This window comes from Oncorhynchus mykiss, unplaced genomic scaffold (genome assembly GCF_057628025.1).
Source record: "Oncorhynchus mykiss isolate SJ-2025 unplaced genomic scaffold, ASM5762802v1 scaffold106, whole genome shotgun sequence".
NCBI lineage: Eukaryota > Metazoa > Chordata > Actinopteri > Salmoniformes > Salmonidae > Oncorhynchus > Oncorhynchus mykiss.
The window spans coordinates 1,237,501-1,262,275 of NW_028322105.1; the positions used below are offsets into that span (position 1 = coordinate 1,237,501).

General features: G+C 48.6%; 1 protein-coding gene across 3 annotated transcripts in view; it reads right to left on the bottom strand.

The window, feature by feature from the left end:
* LOC110499732 (dual specificity tyrosine-phosphorylation-regulated kinase 2) overlaps positions 1–24,775 on the bottom strand; it is a 37,469-nt gene that overhangs the window by 12,163 nt on the left and 531 nt on the right. The window contains exons 1-2 of one of the 3 annotated variants that reach the window (XM_090228985.1): positions 23,298–23,871; positions 22,449–22,579 (exon numbers count right to left, since the gene is read on the bottom strand). In XM_090228985.1, coding sequence (XP_090085111.1) covers positions 22,449–22,579; positions 23,298–23,337 — 171 coding nt within the window. In that variant the 5' untranslated portion in view covers positions 23,338–23,871. Of the gene's footprint in view, positions 1–22,448; positions 22,580–23,004; positions 23,872–24,775 lie in introns of those variants that run through there. The other 2 variants (XM_090228987.1, XM_090228986.1) reach the window with 2 other exon arrangements.

A 24,775-nucleotide genomic window follows, 5' to 3' on the forward strand; every position in this document is an offset into this window, starting at 1 on the left:
ATAATTCATCACAATATATCAGAGGACAGTAACAGAGACTGGTCTCCTAGAGGTCACTGTGTGATAATTCATCACAACCTATCAGAGGACAGTAACAGAGACTGGTCTCCTAGAGGTCACTGTGTGATAATTCATCACAACCTATCAGAGGACAGTACTAGAGACTAGTCTCCTAGAGGTCACTGTGTGATAATTCATCACAACGTATCAGAGGACAGTAACAGAGACTGGTCTCCTAGAGGTCACTGTGTGATAATTCATCACAACCTATCAGAGGACAGTAACAGAGACTATTCTCCTAGAGGTCACTGTGTGATAATTCATCACAACCTATCAGAGGACAGTACTAGAGACTGGTCTCCTAGAGGTGTTGTATTGTGAGGGGAGAACAAGCGTTCTGCTACTTGGCTTTCCTTTAACAGACCCTGGTGGACTTGCTTGTTGTTCGGACCAGATGGCAGATCCCTGGATAGAGAGAGAACGGTGTAGCACAAACAGCCTGCTAGCTCCTACTAACTGTACTGTAGCTATGATACCAATACACACTGTGGCAGGGAATGACTTTTAACGAAACACATCGGCTTGTCCTGGAACAGAGACAGGCCAGAGCTGGTACTAGTCCCCTGGGTCAGAGACAGGACAGAGCTGGTACTAGTCCCCTGGGTCAGAGACAGGACAGAGCTGGTACTAGTCCCCTGGGTCAGAGACAGGCCAGAGCTGGTACTAGTCCCCTGGGTCAGAGACAGGCCAGAGCTGGTACTAGTCCCCTGGGTCAGAGACAGGACAGAGCTGGTACTAGTCCTCTGGGTTAAGGGGACAGTCAGTCCCCTGGAACAGAGACAGGACAGAGCTGGTACAAGTCCTCTGGGTTAAGGGGACAGTCAGTCCCCTGGAATAGAGACAGGACAGAGCTGGTACCATTCCTCTGGGTTAAGGGGACAGTCAGTCCCCTGGAACAGAGACAGGACAGAGCTGGTACTAGTCCTCTGGGTTAAGGGGACAGTCAGTCCCCTGGAACAGAGACAGGACAGAGCTGGTACCATTCCTCTGGGTTAAGGGGACAGTCAGTCCCCTGGAACAGAGACAGGACAGAGCTGGTACCATTCCTCTGGGTTAAGGGGACAGTCAGTCCCCTGGAAAATAGACAGGACAGAGCTGGTACCATTCCTCTGGGTTAAGGGGACAGTCAGTCCCCTGGAAAATAGACAGGACAGAGCTGGTACCATTCCTCTGGGTTAAGGGGACAGTCAGTCCCAGCATGTCCTTGATGTAAATGCACAGGCGTACATTGTGTGTCTTTTTAAAGCACCACGGTCATAAACTATAGACCCCTTCTGAAATGTTCAGCATGTCACCCTGTTTCTGATGCCTGTATGTTGTCAGCTGGTCTCTGTACTACAGAACAGGGTTGAGAGGTGGTTGTCAGCTGGTCTCTGTACTACAGAACAAGGTTGAGAGGTGGTTGTCAGCTGGTCTCTGTACTACAGAACAAGGTTGAGAGGTGGTTGTCAGCTGGTCTCTGTACTACAGAACAGGGTTGAGAGGTGGTTGTCAGCTGGTCTCTGTACTACAGAACAGGGTTGAGGTGGTTGTCAGCTGGTCTCTGTACTACAGAACAGGGTTGAGAGGTGGTTGTCAGCTGGTCTCTGTACTACAGAACAGGGTTGAGGTGGTTGTCAGCTGGTCTCTGTACTACAGAACAGGGTTGAGAGGTGGTTGTCAGCTGGTCTCTGTACTACAGAACAGGGTTGAGAGGTGGTTGTCAGCTGGTCTCTGTACTACAGAACAGGGTTGAGGTGGTTGTCAGCTGGTCTCTGTACTACAGAACAGGGTTGAGAAGTGGTTGTCAGCTGGTCTCTGTACTACAGAACAGGGTTGAGGTGGTTGTCAGCTGGTCTCTGTACTACAGAACAGGGTTGAGGTGGTTGTCAGCTGGTCTCTGTACTACAGAACAGGGTTGAGGTGGTTGTCAGCTGGTCTCTGTACTACAGAACAGGGTTGAGAGGTGGTTGTCAGCTGGTCTCTGTACTACAGAACAGGGTTGAGAGGTGGTTGTCAGCTGGTCTCTGTACTACAGAACAGGGTTGAGGTGGTTGTCAGCTGGTCTCTGTACTACAGAACAGGGTTGAGAGGTGGTTGTCAGCTGGTCTCTGTACTACAGAACAAGGTTGAGAGGTGGTTGTCAGCTGGTCTCTGTACTACAGAACAGGGTTGAGAGGTGGTTGTCAGCTGGTCTCTGTACTACAGAACAGGGTTGAGGTGGTTGTCAGCTGGTCTCTGTACTACAGAACAGGGTTGAGAGGTGGTTGTCAGCTGGTCTCTGTACTACAGAACAGGGTTGAGGTGGTTGTCAGCTGGTCTCTGTACTACAGAACAGGGTTGAGGTGGTTGTCAGCTGGTCTCTGTACTACAGAACAGGGTTGAGAGGTGGTTGTCAGCTGGTCTCTGTACTACAGAACAGGGTTGAGGTGGTTGTCAGCTGGTCTCTGTACTACAGAACAGGGTTGAGGTGGTTGTCAGCTGGTCTCTGTACTACAGAACAGGGTTGAGAAGTGGTTGTCAGCTGGTCTCTGTACTACAGAACAGGGTTGAGGTGGTTGTCAGCTGGTCTCTGTACTACAGAACAGGGTTGAGGTGGTTGTCAGCTGGTCTCTGTACTACAGAACAGGGTTGAGGTGGTTGTCAGCTGGTCTCTGTACTACAGAACAGGGTTGAGGTGGTTGTCAGCTGGTCTCTGTACTACAGAACAGGGTTGAGGTGGTTGTCAGCTGGTCTCTGTACTACAGAACAGGGTTGAGAGGTGGTTGTCAGCTGGTCTCTGTACTACAGAACAGGGTTGAGAGGTGGTTGTCAGCTGGTCTCTGTACTACAGAACAGGGTTGAGAGGTGGTTGTCAGCTGGTCTCTGTACTACAGAACAGGGTTGAGAGGTGGTTGTCAGCTGGTCTCTGTACTACAGAACAGGGTTGAGGTGGTTGTAAGCTGGTCTCTGTACTACAGAACAGGGTTGAGAGGTGGTTGTCAGCTGGTCTCTGTACTACAGAACAGGGTTGAGGTGGTTGTCAGCTGGTCTCTGTACTACAGAACAGGATTGAGGTGGTTGTCAGCTGGTCTCTGTACTACAGAATAGGGTTGAGAGGTGGTTGTCAGCTGGTCTCTGTACTACAGAACAGGGTTGAGAGGTGGTTGTCAGCTGGTCTCTGTACTACAGAACAGGGTTGAGAGGTGGTTGTCAGCTGGTCTCTGTACTACAGAACAGGGTTGAGGTGGTTGTCAGCTGGTCTCTGTACTACAGAACAGGGTTGAGACGTGGTTGTCAGCTGGTCTCTGTACTACAGAACAGGGTTGAGACGTGGTTGTCAGCTGGTCTCTGTACTACAGAACAGGGTTGAGAGGTGGTTGTCAGCTGGTCTCTGTACTACAGAACAGGGTTGAGAGGTGGTTGTCAGCTGGTCTCTGTACTACAGAACAGGGTTGAGAGGTGGTTGTCAGCTGGTCTCTGTACTACAGAACAGGGTTGAGGTGGTTGTCAGCTGGTCTCTGTACTACAGAACAGGGTTGAGAGGTGGTTGTCAGCTGGTCTCTGTACTACAGAACAGGGTTGAGGTGGTTGTCAGCTGGTCTCTGTACTACAGAACAGGGTTGAGGTGGTTGTCAGCTGGTCTCTGTACTACAGAACAGGGTTGAGGTGGTTGTCAGCTGGTCTCTGTACTACAGAACAGGGTTGAGACGTGGTTGTCAGCTGGTCTCTGTACTACAGAACAGAATTGAGAGGTGGGGGAGCTGTATGCTTCCACTATGTCAACTAGAGTTGTTCCACCATGTCAACTAGAGTTATTCCACCATGTCAACCAGAGTTATTCCACCATGTCAACTAGAGTTATTCCACCATGTCAACTAGAGTTATTCCACTATATCAACTAGAGTTATTCCACCATGTTAACTAGAGCTATTCCACCATGTCAACTAGAGTTATTCCACCATGTCAACTAGTTATTCCACCATGTCAACTAGAGTTATTCCTCCATGTCAACTAGAGTTATTCCACCATGTCAACTAGTTATTCCTCCATGTCAACCAGAGTTATTCCACCATGTCAACTAGAGTTATTCCACCAAGTCAACTAGAGTTATTCCTCCATGTCAACTAGTTATTCCACCATGTCAACTAGAGTTATTACACCATGTCAACGAGTTATTCCTCCATGTCAACCAGAGTTATTCCACCAAGTCAACTAGTTATTCCTCCATGTCAACCAGAGTTATTCCACCATGTCAACTAGTTATTCCTCCATGTCAACCAGAGTTATTCCACCATGTCAACTAGAGTTATTCCACCAAGTCAACTAGTTATTCCTCCATGTCAACCAGAGTTATTCCACCATGTCAACTAGAGTTATTCCACCAAGTCAACTAGTTATTCCACCATGTCAACTAGAGTTATTCCACCAAGTCAACTAGAGTTATTCCACCATGTCAACTAGTTATTCCACCAAGTCAACTAGAGTTATTCCTCCATGTCAACTAGAGTTATTCCACCATGTCAACTAGAGGTATTCCACCTTGTCAACTAGAGTTATTCCACCATGTCAACTAGAGTTATTCCACCATGTCAACTAGAGTTATTCCACCAAGTCAACTAGAGTTATTCCACCATGTCAACTAGAGTTATTCCACTATGTCAACTAGAGTTGTTCCACCATGTCAACTAGAGTTATTCCACCATGTCAACTAGAGTTATTCCTCCATGTCAACTAGAGTTATTCCACCATGTCAACTAGAGTTATTCCACCATGTCAACTAGAGTTATTCCACCAAGTCAACTAGAGTTATTCCACCATGTCAACTAGAGTTATTCCACTATGTCAACTAGAGTTGTTCCACCATGTCAACTAGAGTTATTCCACCATGTCAACTAGTTATTCCACCATGTCAACTAGAGTTATTCCACCAAGTCAACTAGAGTTATTCCACCATGTCAACTAGTTATTCCACCAAGTCAACTAGAGTTATTCCTCCATGTCAACTAGAGTTATTCCACCATGTCAACTAGAGGTATTCCACCTTGTCAACTAGAGTTATTCCACCATGTCAACTAGAGTTATTCCACCATGTCAACTAGAGTTATTCCACCAAGTCAACTAGAGTTATTCCACCATGTCAACTAGAGTAATTCCACTATGTCAACTAGAGTTGTTCCACCATGTCAACTAGAGTTATTCCACCATGTCAACTAGAGTTATTCCTCCATGTCAACTAGAGTTATTCCACCATGTCAACTAGAGTTATTCCACCATGTCAACTAGAGTTATTCCACCATGTCAACTAGAGTTATTCCACCAAGTCAACTAGAGTTATTCCACCATGTCAACTAGAGTTATTCCACTATGTCAACTAGAGTTGTTCCACCATGTCAACTAGAGTTATTCCACCATGTCAACCAGAGTTATTCCACCATGTCAACTAGAGTTATTCCACCATGTCAACTAGAGTTATTCCACCATGTCAACTAGAGTTATTCCACCATACTTATACAACACTTACTAAAATAGTTATCTACACACAGTCACATCATGTTCAACTAGTGTGTTTGTGAAATGATCAGCCATGCCTCTGAGACAATCTACAGTGTGTGTGTGTGTGTGTCTAAATAGCTGTTCTAAATGCTGTCATTTTAACACTTGTCCTGTGTCTTGGTTGGATAACAGGGACATGATGTGGACAGGAATTGGGGGGCATGTCAGGGAGAGGGTAGAGAGGACGACAGCTGCAGATTACAGGATACCACTGGTCTGTAGCCTAAACCACACACACAAACCACACGTGTTCAGTCCCTCCCTGTTTCAGTCCGTTTGGGGCACGATGAACAAGACCCAGCTCTCTGCAGACGGCCGGGGGTACCTCAGTCATTTATCACCCGCCCTCACCACCCCTAGTGTCCCAACTAAGAGAGTGATAACATCTGACTGCAAATATGTCTCAAATAGCTGCCTATTCTCATATAGAGCCGATGGGCTTTGGTCACAGCTAGGGCACTAGATAGGGAATAGGGGGCCGTTTGGGAGGAGGAGAGCTGTGTTTTGCTCCCAGCGTTGTGTTCCACTAAGAGGCCTTGCTTCGCCACCTCTCTGTACTGTAGAGGTTCTAGTTCCGGAACAGATGTCTACACCACCTCTCTGTACTGTAGAGGTTCTGGTTCCGGAACAGATGTCTACACCACCTCTCTGTACTGTAGAGGTTCTGGTTCCACAACAGATGTCTTCACCACCTCTCTGTACTGTAGAGGTTCTGGTTCCGGAACAGATGTCTTCACCACCTCTCTGTACTGTAGAGGTTCTGGTTCCACAACAGATGTCTTCACCACCTCTCTGTACTGTAGAGGTTCTGGTTCCGGAACAGATGTCTACACCACCTTTCTGTACTGTAGAGGTTCTGGTTCCGGAACAGATGTCTACACCACCTGTCTGTACTGTAGAGGTTCTGGTTCCGGAACAGATGTCTTCACCACCTCTCTGTACTGTAGAGGTTCTGGTTCCACAACAGATGTCTTCACCACCTCTCTGTACTGTAGAGGTTCTGGAACAGATGTCTTCGCCACCTCTCTGTACTGTAGAGGTTCTAGTTCCGGAACAGATGTCTACACCACCTTTCTGTACTGTAGAGGTTCTGGTTCCGGAACAGATGTCTTCACCACCTCTCTGTACTGTAGAGGTTCTGGTTCCACAACAGATGTCTTCACCACCTCTCTGTACTGTAGAGGTTCTGGTTCCGGAACAGATGTCTACACCACCTTTCTGTACTGTAGAGGTTCTGGTTCCGGAACAGATGTCTACACCACCTCTCTGTACTGTAGAGGTTCTGGTTCCGGAACAGATGTCTTCACCACCTCTCTGTACTGTAGAGGTTCTGGTTCCACAACAGATGTCTTCACCACCTCTCTGTACTGTAGAGGTTCTGGTTCCGGAACAGATGTCTACACCACCTCTCTGTACTGTAGAGGTTCTGGTTCCACAACAGATGTCTTCACCACCTCTCTGTACTGTAGAGGTTCTGGTTCCACAACAGATGTCTTCACCACCTCTCTGTACTGTACAGGTTCTAGTTCCGGAACAGATGTCTACACCACCTCTCTGTACTGTAGAGGTTCTGGTTCCACAACAGATGTCTTCACCACCTCTCTGTACTGTACAGGTTCTAGTTCCGGAACAGATGTCTACACCACCTCTCTGTACTGTAGAGGTTCTGGTTCCGGAACAGATGTCTACACCACCTCTCTGTACTGTAGAGGTTCTGGTTCCACAACAGATGTCTTCACCACCTCTCTGTACTGTAGAGGTTCTGGTTCCGGAACAGATGTCTACACCACCTCTCTGTACTGTACAGGTTCTAGTTCCGGAACAGATGTCTACACCACCTCTCTGTACTGTACAGGTTCTAGTTCCGGAACAGATGTCTACACCACCTCTCTGTACTGTAGAGGTTCTGGTTCCACAACAGATGTCTTCACCACCTCTCTGTACTGTACAGGTTCTGGTTCCACAACAGATGTCTTCACCACCTCTCTGTACTGTAGAGGTTCTAGTTCCGGAACAGATGTCTACACCACCTCTCTGTACTGTACAGGTTCTAGTTCCGGAACAGATGTCTTCACCACCTCTCTGTACTGTAGAGGTTCTGGTTCCAGAACAGATGTCTACACCACCTCTCTGTACTGTACAGGTTCTAGTTCCGGAACAGATGTCTACACCACCTCTCTGTACCGTAGAGGTTCTAGTTCCGGAACAGATGTCTACACCACCTCTCTGTACTGTAGAGGTTCTGGTTCCAGAACAGATGTCTACACCACCTCTCTGTACTGTACAGGTTCTGGTTCCGGAACAGATGTCTACACCACCTGTCTGTACTGTAGAGGTTCTAGTTCCGGAACAGATGTCTACACCACCTCTCTGTACTGTACAGGTTCTAGTTCCGGAACAGATGTCTACACCACCTCTCTGTACTGTAGAGGTTCTAGTTCCGGAACAGATGTCTACACCACCTCTCTGTACTGTACAGGTTCTGGTTCCGGAACAGATGTCTACACCACCTGTCTGTACTGTAGAGGTTCTAGTTCCGGAACAGATGTCTACACCACCTCTCTGTACTGTACAGGTTCTAGTTCCGGAACAGATGTCTACACCACCTCTCTGTACTGTAGAGGTTCTAGTTCCGGAACAGATGTCTACACCACCTCTCTGTACTGTACAGGTTCTGGTTCCGGAACAGATGTCTACACCACCTGTCTGTACTGTAGAGGTTCTAGTTCCGGAACAGATGTCTACACCACCTCTCTGTACTGTAGAGGTTCTGGTTCCGGAACAGATGTCTACACCACCTCTCTGTACTGTAGAGGTTCTAGTTCCGGAACAGATGTCTACACCACCTCTCTGTACTGTAGAGGTTCTAGTTCCGGAACAGATGTCTACACCACCTCTCTGTACTGTAGAGGTTCTGGTTCCGGAACAGATGTCTACACCACCTTTCTGTACTGTAGAGGTTCTAGTTCCGGAACAGATGTCTACACCACCTCTCTGTACTGTAGAGGTTCTGGTTCCGGAACAGATGTCTACACCACCTCTCTGTACTGTAGAGGTTCTAGTTCCGGAACAGATGTCTACACCACCTCTCTGTACTGTAGAGGTTCTGGTTCCACAACAGATGTCTTCACCACCTCTCTGTACTGTAGAGGTTCTGGTTCCGGAACAGATGTCTACACCACCTCTCTGTACTGTAGAGGTTCTGGTTCCGGAACAGATGTCTACACCACCTCTCTGTACTGTAGAGGTTCTGGTTCCGGAACAGATGTCTACACCACCTCTCTGTACTGTAGAGGTTCTGGTTCCACAACAGATGTCTACACCACCTCTCTGTACTGTAGAGGTTCTGGTTCCGGAACAGATGTCTACACCACCTCTCTGTACTGTAGAGGTTCTAGTTCCGGAACAGATGTGTTTGAGTCAACACTAATGAGGTTAGTTCAGGTCGGGACAAACAGGAGAAGAAACAGAACAGTCAATAACTGAGTGGACAGAGAGCTAGCAACCTTGACAGCATTAGATGGGCCAATTCTACCACTAATAACACCTGAACATGTGACCTTATTGTGTCTCTGTCCTCCTCCTCTCTGGATAACAATGACTGTCTGGAACACATGGAGCAACTGTTACTGCCAGTGACGTGCCTGGAATGGGCACCGGGACTACTTGAACAGGGGACAGGCCTGACAGGGAGCGTAGCTACTGGAATAGACACCAGGACTACTTGAACAAACGACAGGCCTGACAGGGAGCGTAGCTACTGGAATAGACACCAGGACTACTAGAACAGGGGACAGGCCTGACAGGGAGTGTAGCTACTGGAATAGACACCAGGACTACTAGAACAGGGGACAGGCCTGACAGGGAGCGTAGCTACTGGAATAGACACCAGGACTACTTGAACAAACGACAGGCTTGACAGGGAGTGTAGCTACTGGAATAGACACCAGGACTACTAGAACAGGGGACAGGCCTGACAGGGAGCGTAGCTACTGGAATGGGCACCGGGACTACTAGAACAAAGGACAGGCCTGACAGGGAGTGTAGCTACTGGAATAGACACCAGGACTACTAGAACAAAGGACAGGCCTGACAGGGAGCGTAGCTACTGGAATAGACACCAGGACTACTAGAACAAACAACAGGCCCTGACAGGGAGTGTAGCTACTGGAATGGGCACCGGGACTACTAGAACAAAGGACAGGCCTGACAGGGAGCGTAGCTACTGGAATAGACACCAGGACTACTAGAACAAAGGACAGGCCTGACAGGGAGTGTAGCTACTGGAATAGACACCAGGACTACTAGAACAAAGGACAGGCCTGACAGGGAGTGTAGCTACTGGAATAGACACCAGGACTGCTAGAACAGGAGACAGGCCTGACAGGGAGCGTAGCTACTGGAATAGACACCAGGACTACTAGAACAGGAGACAGCCCTGACAGGGAGCGTAGCTACTGGAATAGACACCAGGACTACTAGAACAGGGGACAGGCCCTGACAGGGAGCGTAGCTACTGGAATAGACACCAGGACTACTAGAACAAACGACAGGCCCTGACAGGGAGTGTAGCTACTGGAATAGACACCAGGACTACTAGAACAAACGACAGGCTTGACAGGGAGCGTAGCTACTGGAATAGACACCAGGACTACTAGAACAAACGACAGGCCCTGACAGGGAGTGTAGCTACTGGAATAGACACCAGGACTACTAGAACAAACGACAGGCTTGACAGGGAGCGTAGCTACTGGAATAGACACCAGGACTACTAGAACAGGAGACAGCCCTGACAGGGAGAGTAGCTACTGGAATAGACACCAGGACTACTAGAACAGGAGACAGCCCTGACAGGGAGCGTAGCTACTGGAATAGACACCAGGACTACTAGAACAAAGGACAGGCCTGACAGGGAGTGTAGCTACTGGAATAGACACCAGGACTACTAGAACAGGGGACAGGCTTGACAGGGAGCGTAGCTACTGGAATAGACACCAGGACTACTAGAACAGGGGACAGCCCTGACAGGGAGTGTAGCTACTGGAATAGACACCAGGACTACTAGAACAGGGGACAGCCCTGACAGGGAGTGTAGCTACTGGAATAGACACCAGGACTACTAGAACAAACGACAGGCCCTGACAGGAAGCGTAGCTACTGGAATAGACACCAGGACTACTAGAACAAACGACAGGCCCTGACAGGGAGCGTAGCTACTGGAATAGACACCAGGACTACTAGAACAAATGACAGGCCCTGACAGGGAGCGTAGCTACTGGAATAGACACCAGGACTACTAGAACAAACGACAGGCTTGACAGGGAGTGTAGCTACAGGAATGGACACCAGGACTACTAGAACAGGAGACAGCCCTGACAGGGAGTGTAGCTACTGGAATAGACACCAGGACTACTAGAACAGGGGACAGGCCCTGACAGGGAGTGTAGCTACTGGAATAGACACCAGGACTACTAGAACAAAGGACAGGCTCTGACAGTGAGCGTAGCTACTGGAATAGACACCAGGACTACTAGAACAAACGACAGGCCCTGACAGGGAGTGTAGCTACTGGAATAGACACCAGGACTACTAGAACAAACAACAGGCCCTGACAGTGAGCGTAGCTACTGGAATAGACACCAGGACTACTAGAACAAAGGACAGGCCCTGACAGTGAGCGTAGCTACTGGAATTAGACACCAGGACTACTAGAACAAAGGACAGGCCCTGACAGTGAGCGTAGCTACTGGAATAGACACCAGGACTACTAGAACAAACGACAGGCCCTGACAGGGAGTGTAGCTACTGGAATAGACACCAGGACTACTAGAACAAACAACAGGCCCTGACAGTGAGCGTAGCTACTGGAATAGACACCAGGACTACTAGAACAAAGGACAGGCCCTGACAGTGAGCGTAGCTACTGGAATAGACACCAGGACTACTAGAACAAAGGACAGGCCCTGACAGTGAGCGTAGCTACTGGAATAGACACCAGGACTACTAGAACAAACGACAGGCCCTGACAGGGAGTGTAGCTACTGGAATAGACACCAGGACTACTAGAACAAACGACAGGCCCTGACAGGAAGCGTAGCTACTGGAATAGACACCAGGACTACTAGAACAAACGACAGGCCCTGACAGGGAGCGTAGCTACTGGAATAGACACCAGGACTACTAGAACAAACGACAGGCCCTGACAGGGAGCGTAGCTACTGGAATAGACACCAGGACTACTAGAACAGGGGACAGGCCCTGACAGTGAGCGTAGCTACTGGAATAGACACCAGGACTACTAGAACAAACGACAGGCCCTGACAGGGAGCGTAGCTACTGGAATAGACACCAGGACTACTAGAACAAACGACAGGCCCTGACAGTGAGCGTAGCTACTGGAATAGACACCAGGACTACTAGAACAAACGACAGGCCCTGACAGGGAGCGTAGCTACTGGAATAGACACCAGGACTACTAGAACAAACGACAGGCCCTGACAGGGAGCGTAGCTACTGGAATAGACACCAGGACTACTAGAACAAACGACAGGCCCTAACAGGGAGCGTAGCTACTGGAATAGACACCAGGACTACTAGAACAGGGGACAGCCCTGACAGGGACCGTAGCTACTGGAATAGACACCAGGACTACTAGAACAGGGGACAGGCCCTGACAGGGAGCGTAGCTACTGGAATAGACACCAGGACTACTAGAACAAACGACAGGCCCTGACAGGGAGCGTAGCTACTGGAATAGACACCAGGACTACTAGAACAAACGACAGGCCCTGACAGGGAGCGTAGCTACTGGAATAGACACCAGGACTACTAGAACAAACGACAGGCCCTAACAGGGAGCGTAGCTACTGGAATAGACACCAGGACTACTAGAACAGGGGACAGCCCTGACAGGGACCGTAGCTACTGGAATAGACACCAGGACTACTAGAACAGGGGACAGGCCCTGACAGGGAGCGTAGCTACTGGAATAGACACCAGGACTACTAGAACAGGGGACAGGCCCTGACAGGGAGCGTAGCTACTGGAATAGACACCAGGACTACTAGAACAGGGGACAGGCCTGACAGGGAGCGTAGCTACAATGACATGATTCCAACTACCAGTGTAGCTGCGTTAAGTTGCATAATTCTTCGTTAGACTACTGATTGATAGACTACATTGTCTCACAATTGTATTGGGAAAGACACCAATTCCCCCCCCCCCCCCCCTCCCCAGTGAAAGTTAGTTTTGCAGATTCGGTCAAATCTATGTACTTGTTTTTTGGATGACTAGAGGTAAATAGTTGAGTAAATCAGAAAGCGAAATTGTGAATTTATGATACAGTCTACACATTGTGTGACCAGCTACAACACCTAACACTGTCTGAACCTGACAAGTAGCAGATTAGATTAAATAGTATCAGTACTTAGAGAACAGTGGAGTTAGACACATGACCATTGATTATACCTGTCCTGAGCACAGACACAGAGACTGGTGAGAAATGTGTCTGTTCCTCACAGCACAGAGACTGGTGAGGAATGTGTCTGTTCCTCACAGCACAGAGACAGAGACTGGTGAGGATTATGTCTGTTCCTCACAGCACAGAGACAAGGACTGGTGAGGGATATGTCTGTTCCTCACAGCACAGAGACAGAGACTGGTGGGGGATATGTCTGTTCCTCACAGCACAGAGACAAGGACTGGTGAGGGATATGTCTGTTCCTCACAGCACAGAGACAGAGACTGGTGGGGGATATGTCTGTTCCTCACAGCACAGAGACAGAGACTGGTGAGGGATATGTCTGTTCCTCACAGCACAGAGACAGAGACTGGTGAGGAATGTGTCTGTTCCTCACATCACAGAGACTGGTGAGGAATGTGTCTGTTCCTCACAGCACAGAGACAGACACTGGTAAGGGATATGTCTGTTCCTCACAGCACAGAGACTGGTGAGGAATGTGTCTGTTCCTCACAGCACAGAGACAGAGACTGGTGAGGGATATGTCTGTTCCTCACAGCACAGACACTGGTGAGGGATATGTCTGTTCCTCACAGCACAGAGACTGGTGAGGGATATGTCTGTTCCTCACAGCACAGAGACTGGTGAGGGACATGTCTGTTCCTCACAGCACAGAGACAGAGACTGGTGAGGGATATGTCTGTTCCTCACAGCACAGAGACTGGTGAGGGATATGTCTGTTCCTCACAGCACAGAGACAGACACTGGTGAGGGATATGTCTGTTCCTCACAGCACAGAGACAGACACTGGTGAGGGACATGTCTGTTCCTCACAGCACAGAGACAGAGACTGGTGAGGGATATGTCTGTTCCTCACAGCACAGAGACTGGTGAGGGATATGTCTGTTCCTCACAGCACAGAGACAGACACTGGTGAGGGACATGTCTGTTCCTCACAGCACAGAGACAGAGACTGGTGAGGGATATGTCTGTTCCTCACAGCACAGAGACTGGTGAGGGATATGTCTGTTCCTCACAGCACAGAGACTGGTGAGGGACATGTCTGTTCCTCACAGCACAGAGACAGAGACTGGTGAGGAATGTGTAAGTTCCTCACAGCACAGAGACAGAGACTGGTGAGGAATGTGTCTGTTCCTCACAGCACAGAGACAGAGACTGGTGAGGAATGTGTCTGTTCCTCACAGCACAGACACTGGTGAGGGATATGTCTGTTCCTCACAGCACAGAGACAGAGACTGGTGAGGGATATGTCTGTTCCTCACAGCACAGAGACAGAGACTGGTGAGGAATGTGTCTGTTCCTCACAGCACAGACACTGGTGAGGGATATGTCTGTTCCTCACAGCACAGAGACAGAGACTGGTGAGGGATATGTCTGTTCCTCACAGCACAGAGACAGAGACTGGTGAGGAATATGTCTGTTCCTCACAGCACAGAGACAGAGACTGGTGAGAATTATGTCTGTTCCTCACAGCACAGAGACTGGTGAGAATTATGTCTGTTCCTCACAGCACAGAGACTGGTGAGAATTATGTCTGTTCCTCACAGCACAGAGACAGACACTGGTAAGGGATATGTCTGTTCCTCACAGCACAGAGACAGAGACTGGTGAGGAATATGTCTGTTCCTCACAGCACAGACACTGGTGAGGGATATGTCTGTTCCTCACAGCACAGAGACAGACACTGGTGAGGGATATGTCTGTTCCTCACATCACAGAGACAGAGACTGGTGAGGAATGTGTCTGTTCCTCACAGCACAGAGACAGAGACTGGTGAGGAATGTGTCTGTTCCTCACAGCACAGAGACAGACACTGGTAAGGGATATGTCTGTTCCTCACAGCACAGAGACAGAGACTGGTGAGGAATATGTCTGTTCCTCACAGCACAGACACTGGTGAGGGATATGTCTGTTCCTCACAGCACAGAGACAGACACTGGTGAGGGATATGTCTGTTCCTCACATCACAGAGACTGATGAGGAATGTGTCTGTTCCTCACAGCACAGAGACAGAGACTGGTGAGGAATGTGTCTGTTCCTCACAGCACAGAGACAGACACTGGTAAGGGATATGTCTGTTCCTCACAGCACAGAGACTGGTGAGGAATGTGTCTGTTCCTCACAGCACAGAGACAGACACTGGTGAGGGATATGTCTGTTCCTCACAGCACAGAGACTGGTGAGGGATATGTCTGTTCCTCACAGCACAGAGACAGACACTGGTGAGGAATCTGTCTGTTCCTCACAGCACAGACACTGGTGAGGGATATGTCTGTTCCTCACAGCACAGAGACAGAGACTGGTGAGGGACATGTCTGTTCCTCACAGCACAGAGACTGGTGAGGGATATGTCTGTTCCTCACAGCACAGAGACAGACGCTGGTGAGGAATGTGTATGTTCCTCACAGCACAGAGACAGAGACTGGTGAGGGATATGTCTGTTCCTCACAGCACAGAGACTGGTGAGGGATATGTCTGTTCCTCACAGCACAGAGACTGGTGAGGGACATGTCTGTTCCTCACAGCACAGAGACAGAGACTGGTGAGGAATGTGTCTGTTCCTCACAGCACAGAGACAGAGACTGGTGAGGGATATGTCTGTTCCTCACAGCACAGAGACAGAGACTGGTGAGGAATGTGTCTGTTCCTCACAGCACAGAGACAGAGACTGGTGAGGAATGTGTCTGTTCCTCACAGCACAGACACTGGTGAGGGATATGTCTGTTCCTCACAGCACAGAGACAGAGACTGGTGAGGGATATGTCTGTTCCTCACAGCACAGAGACAGAGACTGGTGAGGAATGTGTCTGTTCCTCACAGCACAGACACTGGTGAGTGATATGTCTGTTCCTCACAGCACAGAGACAGAGACTGGTGAGGGATATGTCTGTTCCTCACAGCACAGAGACAGAGACTGGTGAGGAATATGTCTGTTCCTCACAGCACAGACACTGGTGAGGGATATGTCTGTTCCTCACAGCACAGAGACAGACACTGGTGAGGGATATGTCTGTTCCTCACAGCACAGAGACAGAGACTGGTGAGGGATATGTCTGTTCCTCACAGCACAGAGACAGACACTGGTGAGGAATATGTCTGTTCCTCACAGCACAGAGACTGGTGAGAATTATGTCTGTTCCTCACAGAACAGAGACTGGTGAGAATTATGTCTGTTCCTCACAGCACAGAGACAGACACTGGTAAGGGATATGTCTGTTCCTCACAGCACAGAGACAGAGACTGGTGAGGAATATGTCTGTTCCTCACAGCACAGACACTGGTGAGGGATATGTCTGTTCCGCACAGCACAGAGACAGACACTGGTGAGGGATATGTCTGTTCCTCACATCACAGAGACAGAGACTGGTGAGGAATGTGTCTGTTCCTCACAGCACAGAGACAGAGACTGGTGAGGGACATGTCTGTTCCTCACAGCACAGAGACTGGTGAGGGATATGTCTGTTCCTCACAGCACAGAGACAGACACTGGTGAGGAATGTGTCTGTTCCTCACAGCACAGACACTGGTGAGGGATATGTCTGTTCCTCACAGCACAGAGACAGAGACTGGTGAGGGACATGTCTGTTCCTCACAGCACAGAGACTGGTGAGGGATATGTCTGTTCCTCACAGCACAGAGACAGAGACTGGTGAGGAATGTGTATGTTCCTCACAGCACAGAGACTGGTGAGGGATATGTCTGTTCCTCACAGCACAGAGACTGGTGAGGGACATGTCTGTTCCTTAGAGCACAGAGACAGAGACTGGTGAGGAATGTGTCTGTTCCTCACAGCACAGAGACAGAGACTGGTGAGGAATGTGTCTGTTCCTCACAGCACAGACACTGGTGAGGGATATGTCTGTTCCTCACAGCACAGAGACAGAGACTGGTGAGGGATATGTCTGTTCCTCACAGCACAGAGACAGAGACTGGTGAGGAATGTGTCTGTTCCTCACAGCACAGACACTGGTGAGGGATATGTCTGTTCCTCACAGCACAGAGACAGAGACTGGTGAGGGATATGTCTGTTCCTCACAGCACAGAGACAGAGACTGGTGAGGAATATGTCTGTTCCTCACAGCACAGACACTGGTGAGGGATATGTCTGTTCCTCACAGCACAGAGACAGACACTGGTGAGGGATATGTCTGTTCCTCACAGCACAGAGACAGAGACTGGTGAGGGATATGTCTGTTCCTCACAGCACAGAGACAGACACTGGTGAGGGATATGTCTGTTCCTCACAGCACAGAGACAGACACTGGTGAGGAATATGTCTGTTCCTCACAGCACAGAGACTGGTGAGAATTATGTCTGTTCCTCACAGCACAGAGACTGGTGAGAATTATGTCTGTTCCTCACAGCACAGAGACAGACACTGGTAAGGGATATGTCTGTTCCTCACAGCACAGAGACAGAGACTGGTGAGGAATATGTCTGTTCCTCACAGCACAGACACTGGTGAGGGATATGTCTGTTCCTCACAGCACAGAGACAGACACTGGTGAGGGATATGTCTGTTCCTCACATCACAGAGACAGAGACTGGTGAGGAATGTGTCTGTTCCTCACAGCACAGACACTGGTGAGGAATGTGTCTGTTCCTCACAGCACAGAGACAGAGACTGGTGAGGAATGTGTCTGTTCCTCACAGCACAGAGACAGACACTGGTAAGGGATATGTCTGTTCCTCACAGCACAGAGACTGGTGAGGAATGTGTCTGTTCCTCACAGCACAGAGACAGACACTGGTGAGGGATATGTCTGTTCCTCACAGCACAGAGACTGTTGAGGGATATGTCTGTTCCTCACAGCACAGAGACAGACACTGGTGAGGAATGTGTCTGTTCCTCACAGCACAGAGACAGAGACTGGTGAGGGATATGTCTGTTCCTCACAGCACAGAGACTGGTGAGGGACATGTCTGTTCCTCACAGCACAGAGACTGGTGAGGGATATGTCTGTTCCTCACAGCACAGAGACAGACACTGGTGAGGAATGTGTATGTTCCTCACAGCACAGAGACAGAGACTGGTGAGGGATATGTCTGTTCCTCACAGCACAGAGACTGGTGAGGGACATGTATGTTCCTCACAGCACAGAGACTGGTGAGGGATATGTCTGTTCCTCACAGCACAGAGACAGAGACTGGTGAGGAATGTGTCTGTTCCTCACAGCACAGAGACAGAGACTGGTGAGGAATGTGTCTGTTCCTCACAGCACAGAGACAGACACTGGTGAGGGATATGTCTGTTCCTCACAGCACAGAGACTGGTGAGGGATATGTCTGTTCCTCACAGCACAGAGACAGACACTGGTGAGGAATGTGTCTGTTCCTCACAGCACAGAGACAGAGACTGGTGAGGAATGTGTCTGTTCCTCACAGCACAGACACTGGTGAGGGATATGTCTGTTCCTCACAGCACAGAGACAGAGACTGGTGAGGGATATGTCTGTTCCTCACAGCACAGAGACAGAGACTGGTGAGGAATGTGTCTGTTCCTCACAGCACAGACACTGGTGAGTGATATGTCTGTTCCTCACAGCACAGAGACAGAGACTGGTGAGGGATATGTCTGTTCCTCACAGCACAGAGACAGAGACTGGTGAGGAATATGTCTGTTCCTCACAGCACAGACACTGGTGAGGGATATGTCTGTTCCTCACAGCACAGAGACAGACACTGGTGAGGGATATGTCTGTTCCTCACAGCACAGAGACAGAGACTGGTGAGGGATATGTCTGTTCCTCACAGCACAGAGACAGACACTGGTGAGGAATATGTCTGTTCCTCACAGCACAGAGACTGGTGAGAATTATGTCTGTTCCTCACAGCACAGAGACTGGTGAGAATTATGTCTGTTCCTCACAGCACAGAGACAGACACTGGTAAGGGATATGTCTGTTCCTCACAGCACAGAGACAGAGACTGGTGAGGAATATGTCTGTTCCTCACAGCACAGACACTGGTGAGGGATATGTCTGTTCCGCACAGCACAGAGACAGACACTGGTGAGGGATATGTCTGTTCCTCACATCACAGAGACAGAGACTGGTGAGGAATGTGTCTGTTCCTCACAGCACAGAGACAGAGACTGGTGAGGGACATGTCTGTTCCTCACAGCACAGAGACTGGTGAGGGATATGTCTGTTCCTCACAGCACAGAGACAGACACTGGTGAGGAATGTGTCTGTTCCTCACAGCACAGACACTGGTGAGGGATATGTCTGTTCCTCACAGCACAGAGACAGAGACTGGTGAGGGACATGTCTGTTCCTCACAGCACAGAGACTGGTGAGGGATATGTCTGTTCCTCACAGCACAGAGACAGAGACTGGTGAGGAATGTGTATGTTCCTCACAGCACAGAGACTGGTGAGGGATATGTCTGTTCCTCACAGCACAGAGACTGGTGAGGGACATGTCTGTTCCTTAGAGCACAGAGACAGAGACTGGTGAGGAATGTGTCTGTTCCTCACAGCACAGAGACAGAGACTGGTGAGGAATGTGTCTGTTCCTCACAGCACAGACACTGGTGAGGGATATGTCTGTTCCTCACAGCACAGAGACAGAGACTGGTGAGGGATATGTCTGTTCCTCACAGCACAGAGACAGAGACTGGTGAGGAATGTGTCTGTTCCTCACAGCACAGACACTGGTGAGGGATATGTCTGTTCCTCACAGCACAGAGACAGAGACTGGTGAGGGATATGTCTGTTCCTCACAGCACAGAGACAGAGACTGGTGAGGAATATGTCTGTTCCTCACAGCACAGACACTGGTGAGGGATATGTCTGTTCCTCACAGCACAGAGACAGACACTGGTGAGGGATATGTCTGTTCCTCACAGCACAGAGACAGAGACTGGTGAGGGATATGTCTGTTCCTCACAGCACAGAGACAGACACTGGTGAGGGATATGTCTGTTCCTCACAGCACAGAGACAGACACTGGTGAGGAATATGTCTGTTCCTCACAGCACAGAGACTGGTGAGAATTATGTCTGTTCCTCACAGCACAGAGACTGGTGAGAATTATGTCTGTTCCTCACAGCACAGAGACAGACACTGGTAAGGGATATGTCTGTTCCTCACAGCACAGAGACAGAGACTGGTGAGGAATATGTCTGTTCCTCACAGCACAGACACTGGTGAGGGATATGTCTGTTCCTCACAGCACAGAGACAGACACTGGTGAGGGATATGTCTGTTCCTCACATCACAGAGACAGAGACTGGTGAGGAATGTGTCTGTTCCTCACAGCACAGACACTGGTGAGGAATGTGTCTGTTCCTCACAGCACAGAGACAGAGACTGGTGAGGAATGTGTCTGTTCCTCACAGCACAGAGACAGACACTGGTAAGGGATATGTCTGTTCCTCACAGCACAGAGACTGGTGAGGAATGTGTCTGTTCCTCACAGCACAGAGACAGACACTGGTGAGGGATATGTCTGTTCCTCACAGCACAGAGACTGTTGAGGGATATGTCTGTTCCTCACAGCACAGAGACAGACACTGGTGAGGAATGTGTCTGTTCCTCACAGCACAGAGACAGAGACTGGTGAGGGATATGTCTGTTCCTCACAGCACAGAGACTGGTGAGGGACATGTCTGTTCCTCACAGCACAGAGACTGGTGAGGGATATGTCTGTTCCTCACAGCACAGAGACAGACACTGGTGAGGAATGTGTATGTTCCTCACAGCACAGAGACAGAGACTGGTGAGGGATATGTCTGTTCCTCACAGCACAGAGACTGGTGAGGGACATGTATGTTCCTCACAGCACAGAGACTGGTGAGGGATATGTCTGTTCCTCACAGCACAGAGACAGAGACTGGTGAGGAATGTGTCTGTTCCTCACAGCACAGAGACAGAGACTGGTGAGGAATGTGTCTGTTCCTCACAGCACAGAGACAGACACTGGTGAGGGATATGTCTGTTCCTCACAGCACAGAGACTGGTGAGGGATATGTCTGTTCCTCACAGCACAGAGACAGACACTGGTGAGGAATGTGTCTGTTCCTCACAGCACAGAGACAGAGACTGGTGAGGGATATGTCTGTTCCTCACAGCACAGAGACTGGTGAGGAATGTGTCTGTTCCTCACAGCACAGAGACAGAGACTGGTGAGGAATTTGTCCGTGGTTTATTTACAACTTAACAACATTGTCCCTGGGGCTATTTCAGGAAGGACCAATATAAATCTTCCTCATTTTGATTTGAACTTCCTGGTCAGGTTTTATTTTCCTTAAATCATAGTGGAAGATAAAACACAAGGGCCCAATAAAATCCTCTTGTCAGGAGAAAGCTGCTGAGCTGCTGAGCTCGTCCTTCTGGCCGAGTCTATATTTATATCTATTTGAAGGAAGGTCTAAATAAAGGACTGGAGACTCCTCCTTCATTTAAGGGTCCAAATCCTCCATTACTATAAGTCAGTCGGCTAACGTAGCTACAACCTCCACAAGACACATAGCCTCTGCTTACCTGAGTATCTCTGTCAACGTGATTATCGTAACAATAAATAAAACTGTATGTTTTTCTACAGCACGCAAACTCATATTAAATCTCAACCTTCTATTTCCCTGAATCCCCGTGCGTTCCAAACCGAGCAGGGAGGAACACACACACACACACACTGGCCATGGCTTCGAGACAAGACTCTTATCGTGTGGCCTCACATTTTATACCAGTCTGACAACATGCTAAACATCGTGACTAACTGTCAACTCAACAACGCTGTAGGCATGCACAACAACAACAACAACAACAAATCCTAAATATGGTGCATTGGGATTTTGCAAGTTGCAACTGTATCACTGAGTAGTCTAACTAACGTTAAAGCTCCAAGTTTGAAATCTAGCCTATGCCGCCTGCTACGATCATCGTAAAAGTTACAGCACCGTAAAGAACGAATACCGTGTAGCCCTTCCACTGTCATAAACAAAACTATAAGCACACGTGACATAGGCTACTACTGTACGTGTTATCTAGGATCACACGATATATAGCTTGATATCTATTTATTGTCTGCTGTACCCTACACGTGCTAATGCCCTATAATGTACACCTCACGTGACAGAGTGGCAGGACAACTTGTTACGTGGTTGCATTTCGTTGAGCTGAATCTAAACCAAACCGCGGCGCTACGTTGTAACAACCATGTAACGACACAACACTCCCTGTTCGCAACCAAACATGTTTTTATTAGACACCATTTCCGGTCTATATGCACCATAGCCTATAGATAAGCGATGCACGGTGTAAATAAAACTACTGTATCCCATTGCAATAGGCAGCAGGTCCACACTATTATTCTTATTATTATTAAAAGAAGAAGCCGATGTTTAGTCCACAGTAAACCCACAAGCAAGCATGGCTCCGCAGGTTACGTACCGTGAGCGACTTGATATTCCTGAGGGGTGGTAGTGTGACCGGCGATGGCGGGTCTGTCGCTGCTCCGGCCCGGGGACCCCCGACTCCGATTCCGGGGGAAGACTGTAGCTGGCAGATCTCACCCCCTTTGCCTGCAGATCGTACAAAATGACACAGGAAATGAGGTTAATCTGAATGGGCCTATTTACCCACATAGGCCACCTCAGAGTTATCAGGCTGTAGAGCAGGCTATGGACTCTGTCTTAATCCATTTTAAGGATAGTAATTTAAGCAGGCATTTAAGGGGGTCATTGTAGGTGGAAATCCTTCTTGCGACAATGGCTTCGGCAAAACAGGTAGGTTAATTCCACATTATGTGTGCTTGGAACAACAGATGACCGCCAGAGTGTAGGCTATCCGGGTTGTAAGATCCGTTTGCGCCCCATAGTCGTGTAGCATATAGAGATCGTAAAAAAACAACACAGAAACCAGTGGGCATATGATTCCGTCGTGCTTGCAGAAATAAACCTGTGTTCTCTCTTGACACACATACTGTCATATGGGATAAATAACACACCAGCATTTGACTTTGGTTTTGCAAACAGCCCACTTCAGGCTTTAGAGAAAGAAAGAAAAAAAATCCCCGAATGTATCGCCATTAACTACTCAAAACATTATTTTAGCAAAGGCTCCCCCCTCTTCAACAGACCAGGGAAAACCCGAAGCAAGACTCGGCGTAAACGTGTAATAAACTTGTTACAAAGGACCCGACAAAAAAGGCATAAAATCCATCAACAATATTCCTCCGGCGATCAAAGTGAGTTTAACCGTATTGTTTAGCCCGTTCGGCTCCATATTGTTGTTCCTTACCAGTTGGGTAGACGGCAGCGCACGGCTTCTTGGATAACATGGCCGCTGGAGAGTCACACACAGAAAAACCCACTTTCAGAATCTCCCCTCCTCCCACTCGGCTGTGTGATCACCAATTTCGCTACTCCAATCAGCTACATCCAGTCTTGCATTCGCAACGTGCAACTCTGCAGAACTGGGAAGTCTTCCATCAACACCAGCTGAAATGTTGCTTCTGCTGCCACCATCGCTTGGACATACAACCCCAAAACACGAACCTATAGATACAAAAAATAAAATATCCCACGCTAGGCTACTGTAGATCAATACAACAACAAACAAACTCCGTGTTTTTTTTTATTCAACACAAGCAACATTCTAACATTAGATGCAGCAGGAGCGGCATCATTCTCTCTCACCTACACTGCAAATACATAGTCGGTCAACAAGTTTGGGTGTTGCCTTCTTCCTTATCTATCGTCCTTGCACTCATCCACCTCGCTCTCTCTCTCTCTCTCTCTCTCTCTCTCACTCACTAATGAGCGTGAGATGTGGTTGGATCGGTTGCTAAACTGGCGACGCACCACCAGCCTATGTTCCAGCAGGAACCGACAGACAGCCTACATTAAGGAAGTCCTCTTGGTCACTTGATGGTCACGAACCCAAACCCAACCGGCCCATTAATTAATATAACGTGATAGGAAGATCTATAAGGACTTTTCTGACTCGCAACATTCCAAAAAACGAAAACAGAACTTTTACCTTAACCCTAAACCTTAACCAAACACTTGACCACCCCCCTAACCACATTCTTATCATATTCTGAAATTAAATATCGGTTTGCACGTCAGAATAGTCTGTTTAGCCCTATACACATATGATACTCTACTGCACTGTGGTGCCCCACTTTGGTGCCCCACTGAACCACTATGTGTCTAACGAGCCCACCATGAGGCCTCCAGGAAACACACTATGGGACTTCAACATGCATTCTCTTCAGACAATAGCAACTGAAATCCCTATTGTACATTACTTGAACAATGAGCTTTTAGCACGCAGACTCTCTCATTAGTGTTTGAGTATTGCAGCATTTCAAAGGGGTACAACTACGTTTCGTCTGTTACAGATTCACGACATTGGATTTACACATTAACGTTCATCATCTTTACTAAACCGTTGTGTTATTCGTTCTCACAGGACTACAACTATCCCTTTTATTGGTTGGTACTGATACTAACCTGTCTTTTATTGGTTGGTAGTGATACTGACCTGTCTTCTATTGGTTGGTACTGATACCGACCTGTCTTCTATTGGTTGGTACTGATACTGACCTGTCTTCTATTGGTTGGTACTGATACCGACCTGTCTTCTATTGGTTGGTAGTGATACTGACCTGTCTTCTATTGGTTGGTAGTGATACTGACCTGTCTTCTATTGGTTGGTAGTGATACTGACCTGTCTTCTATTGGTTGGTACTGATACTAACCTGTCTTCCATTG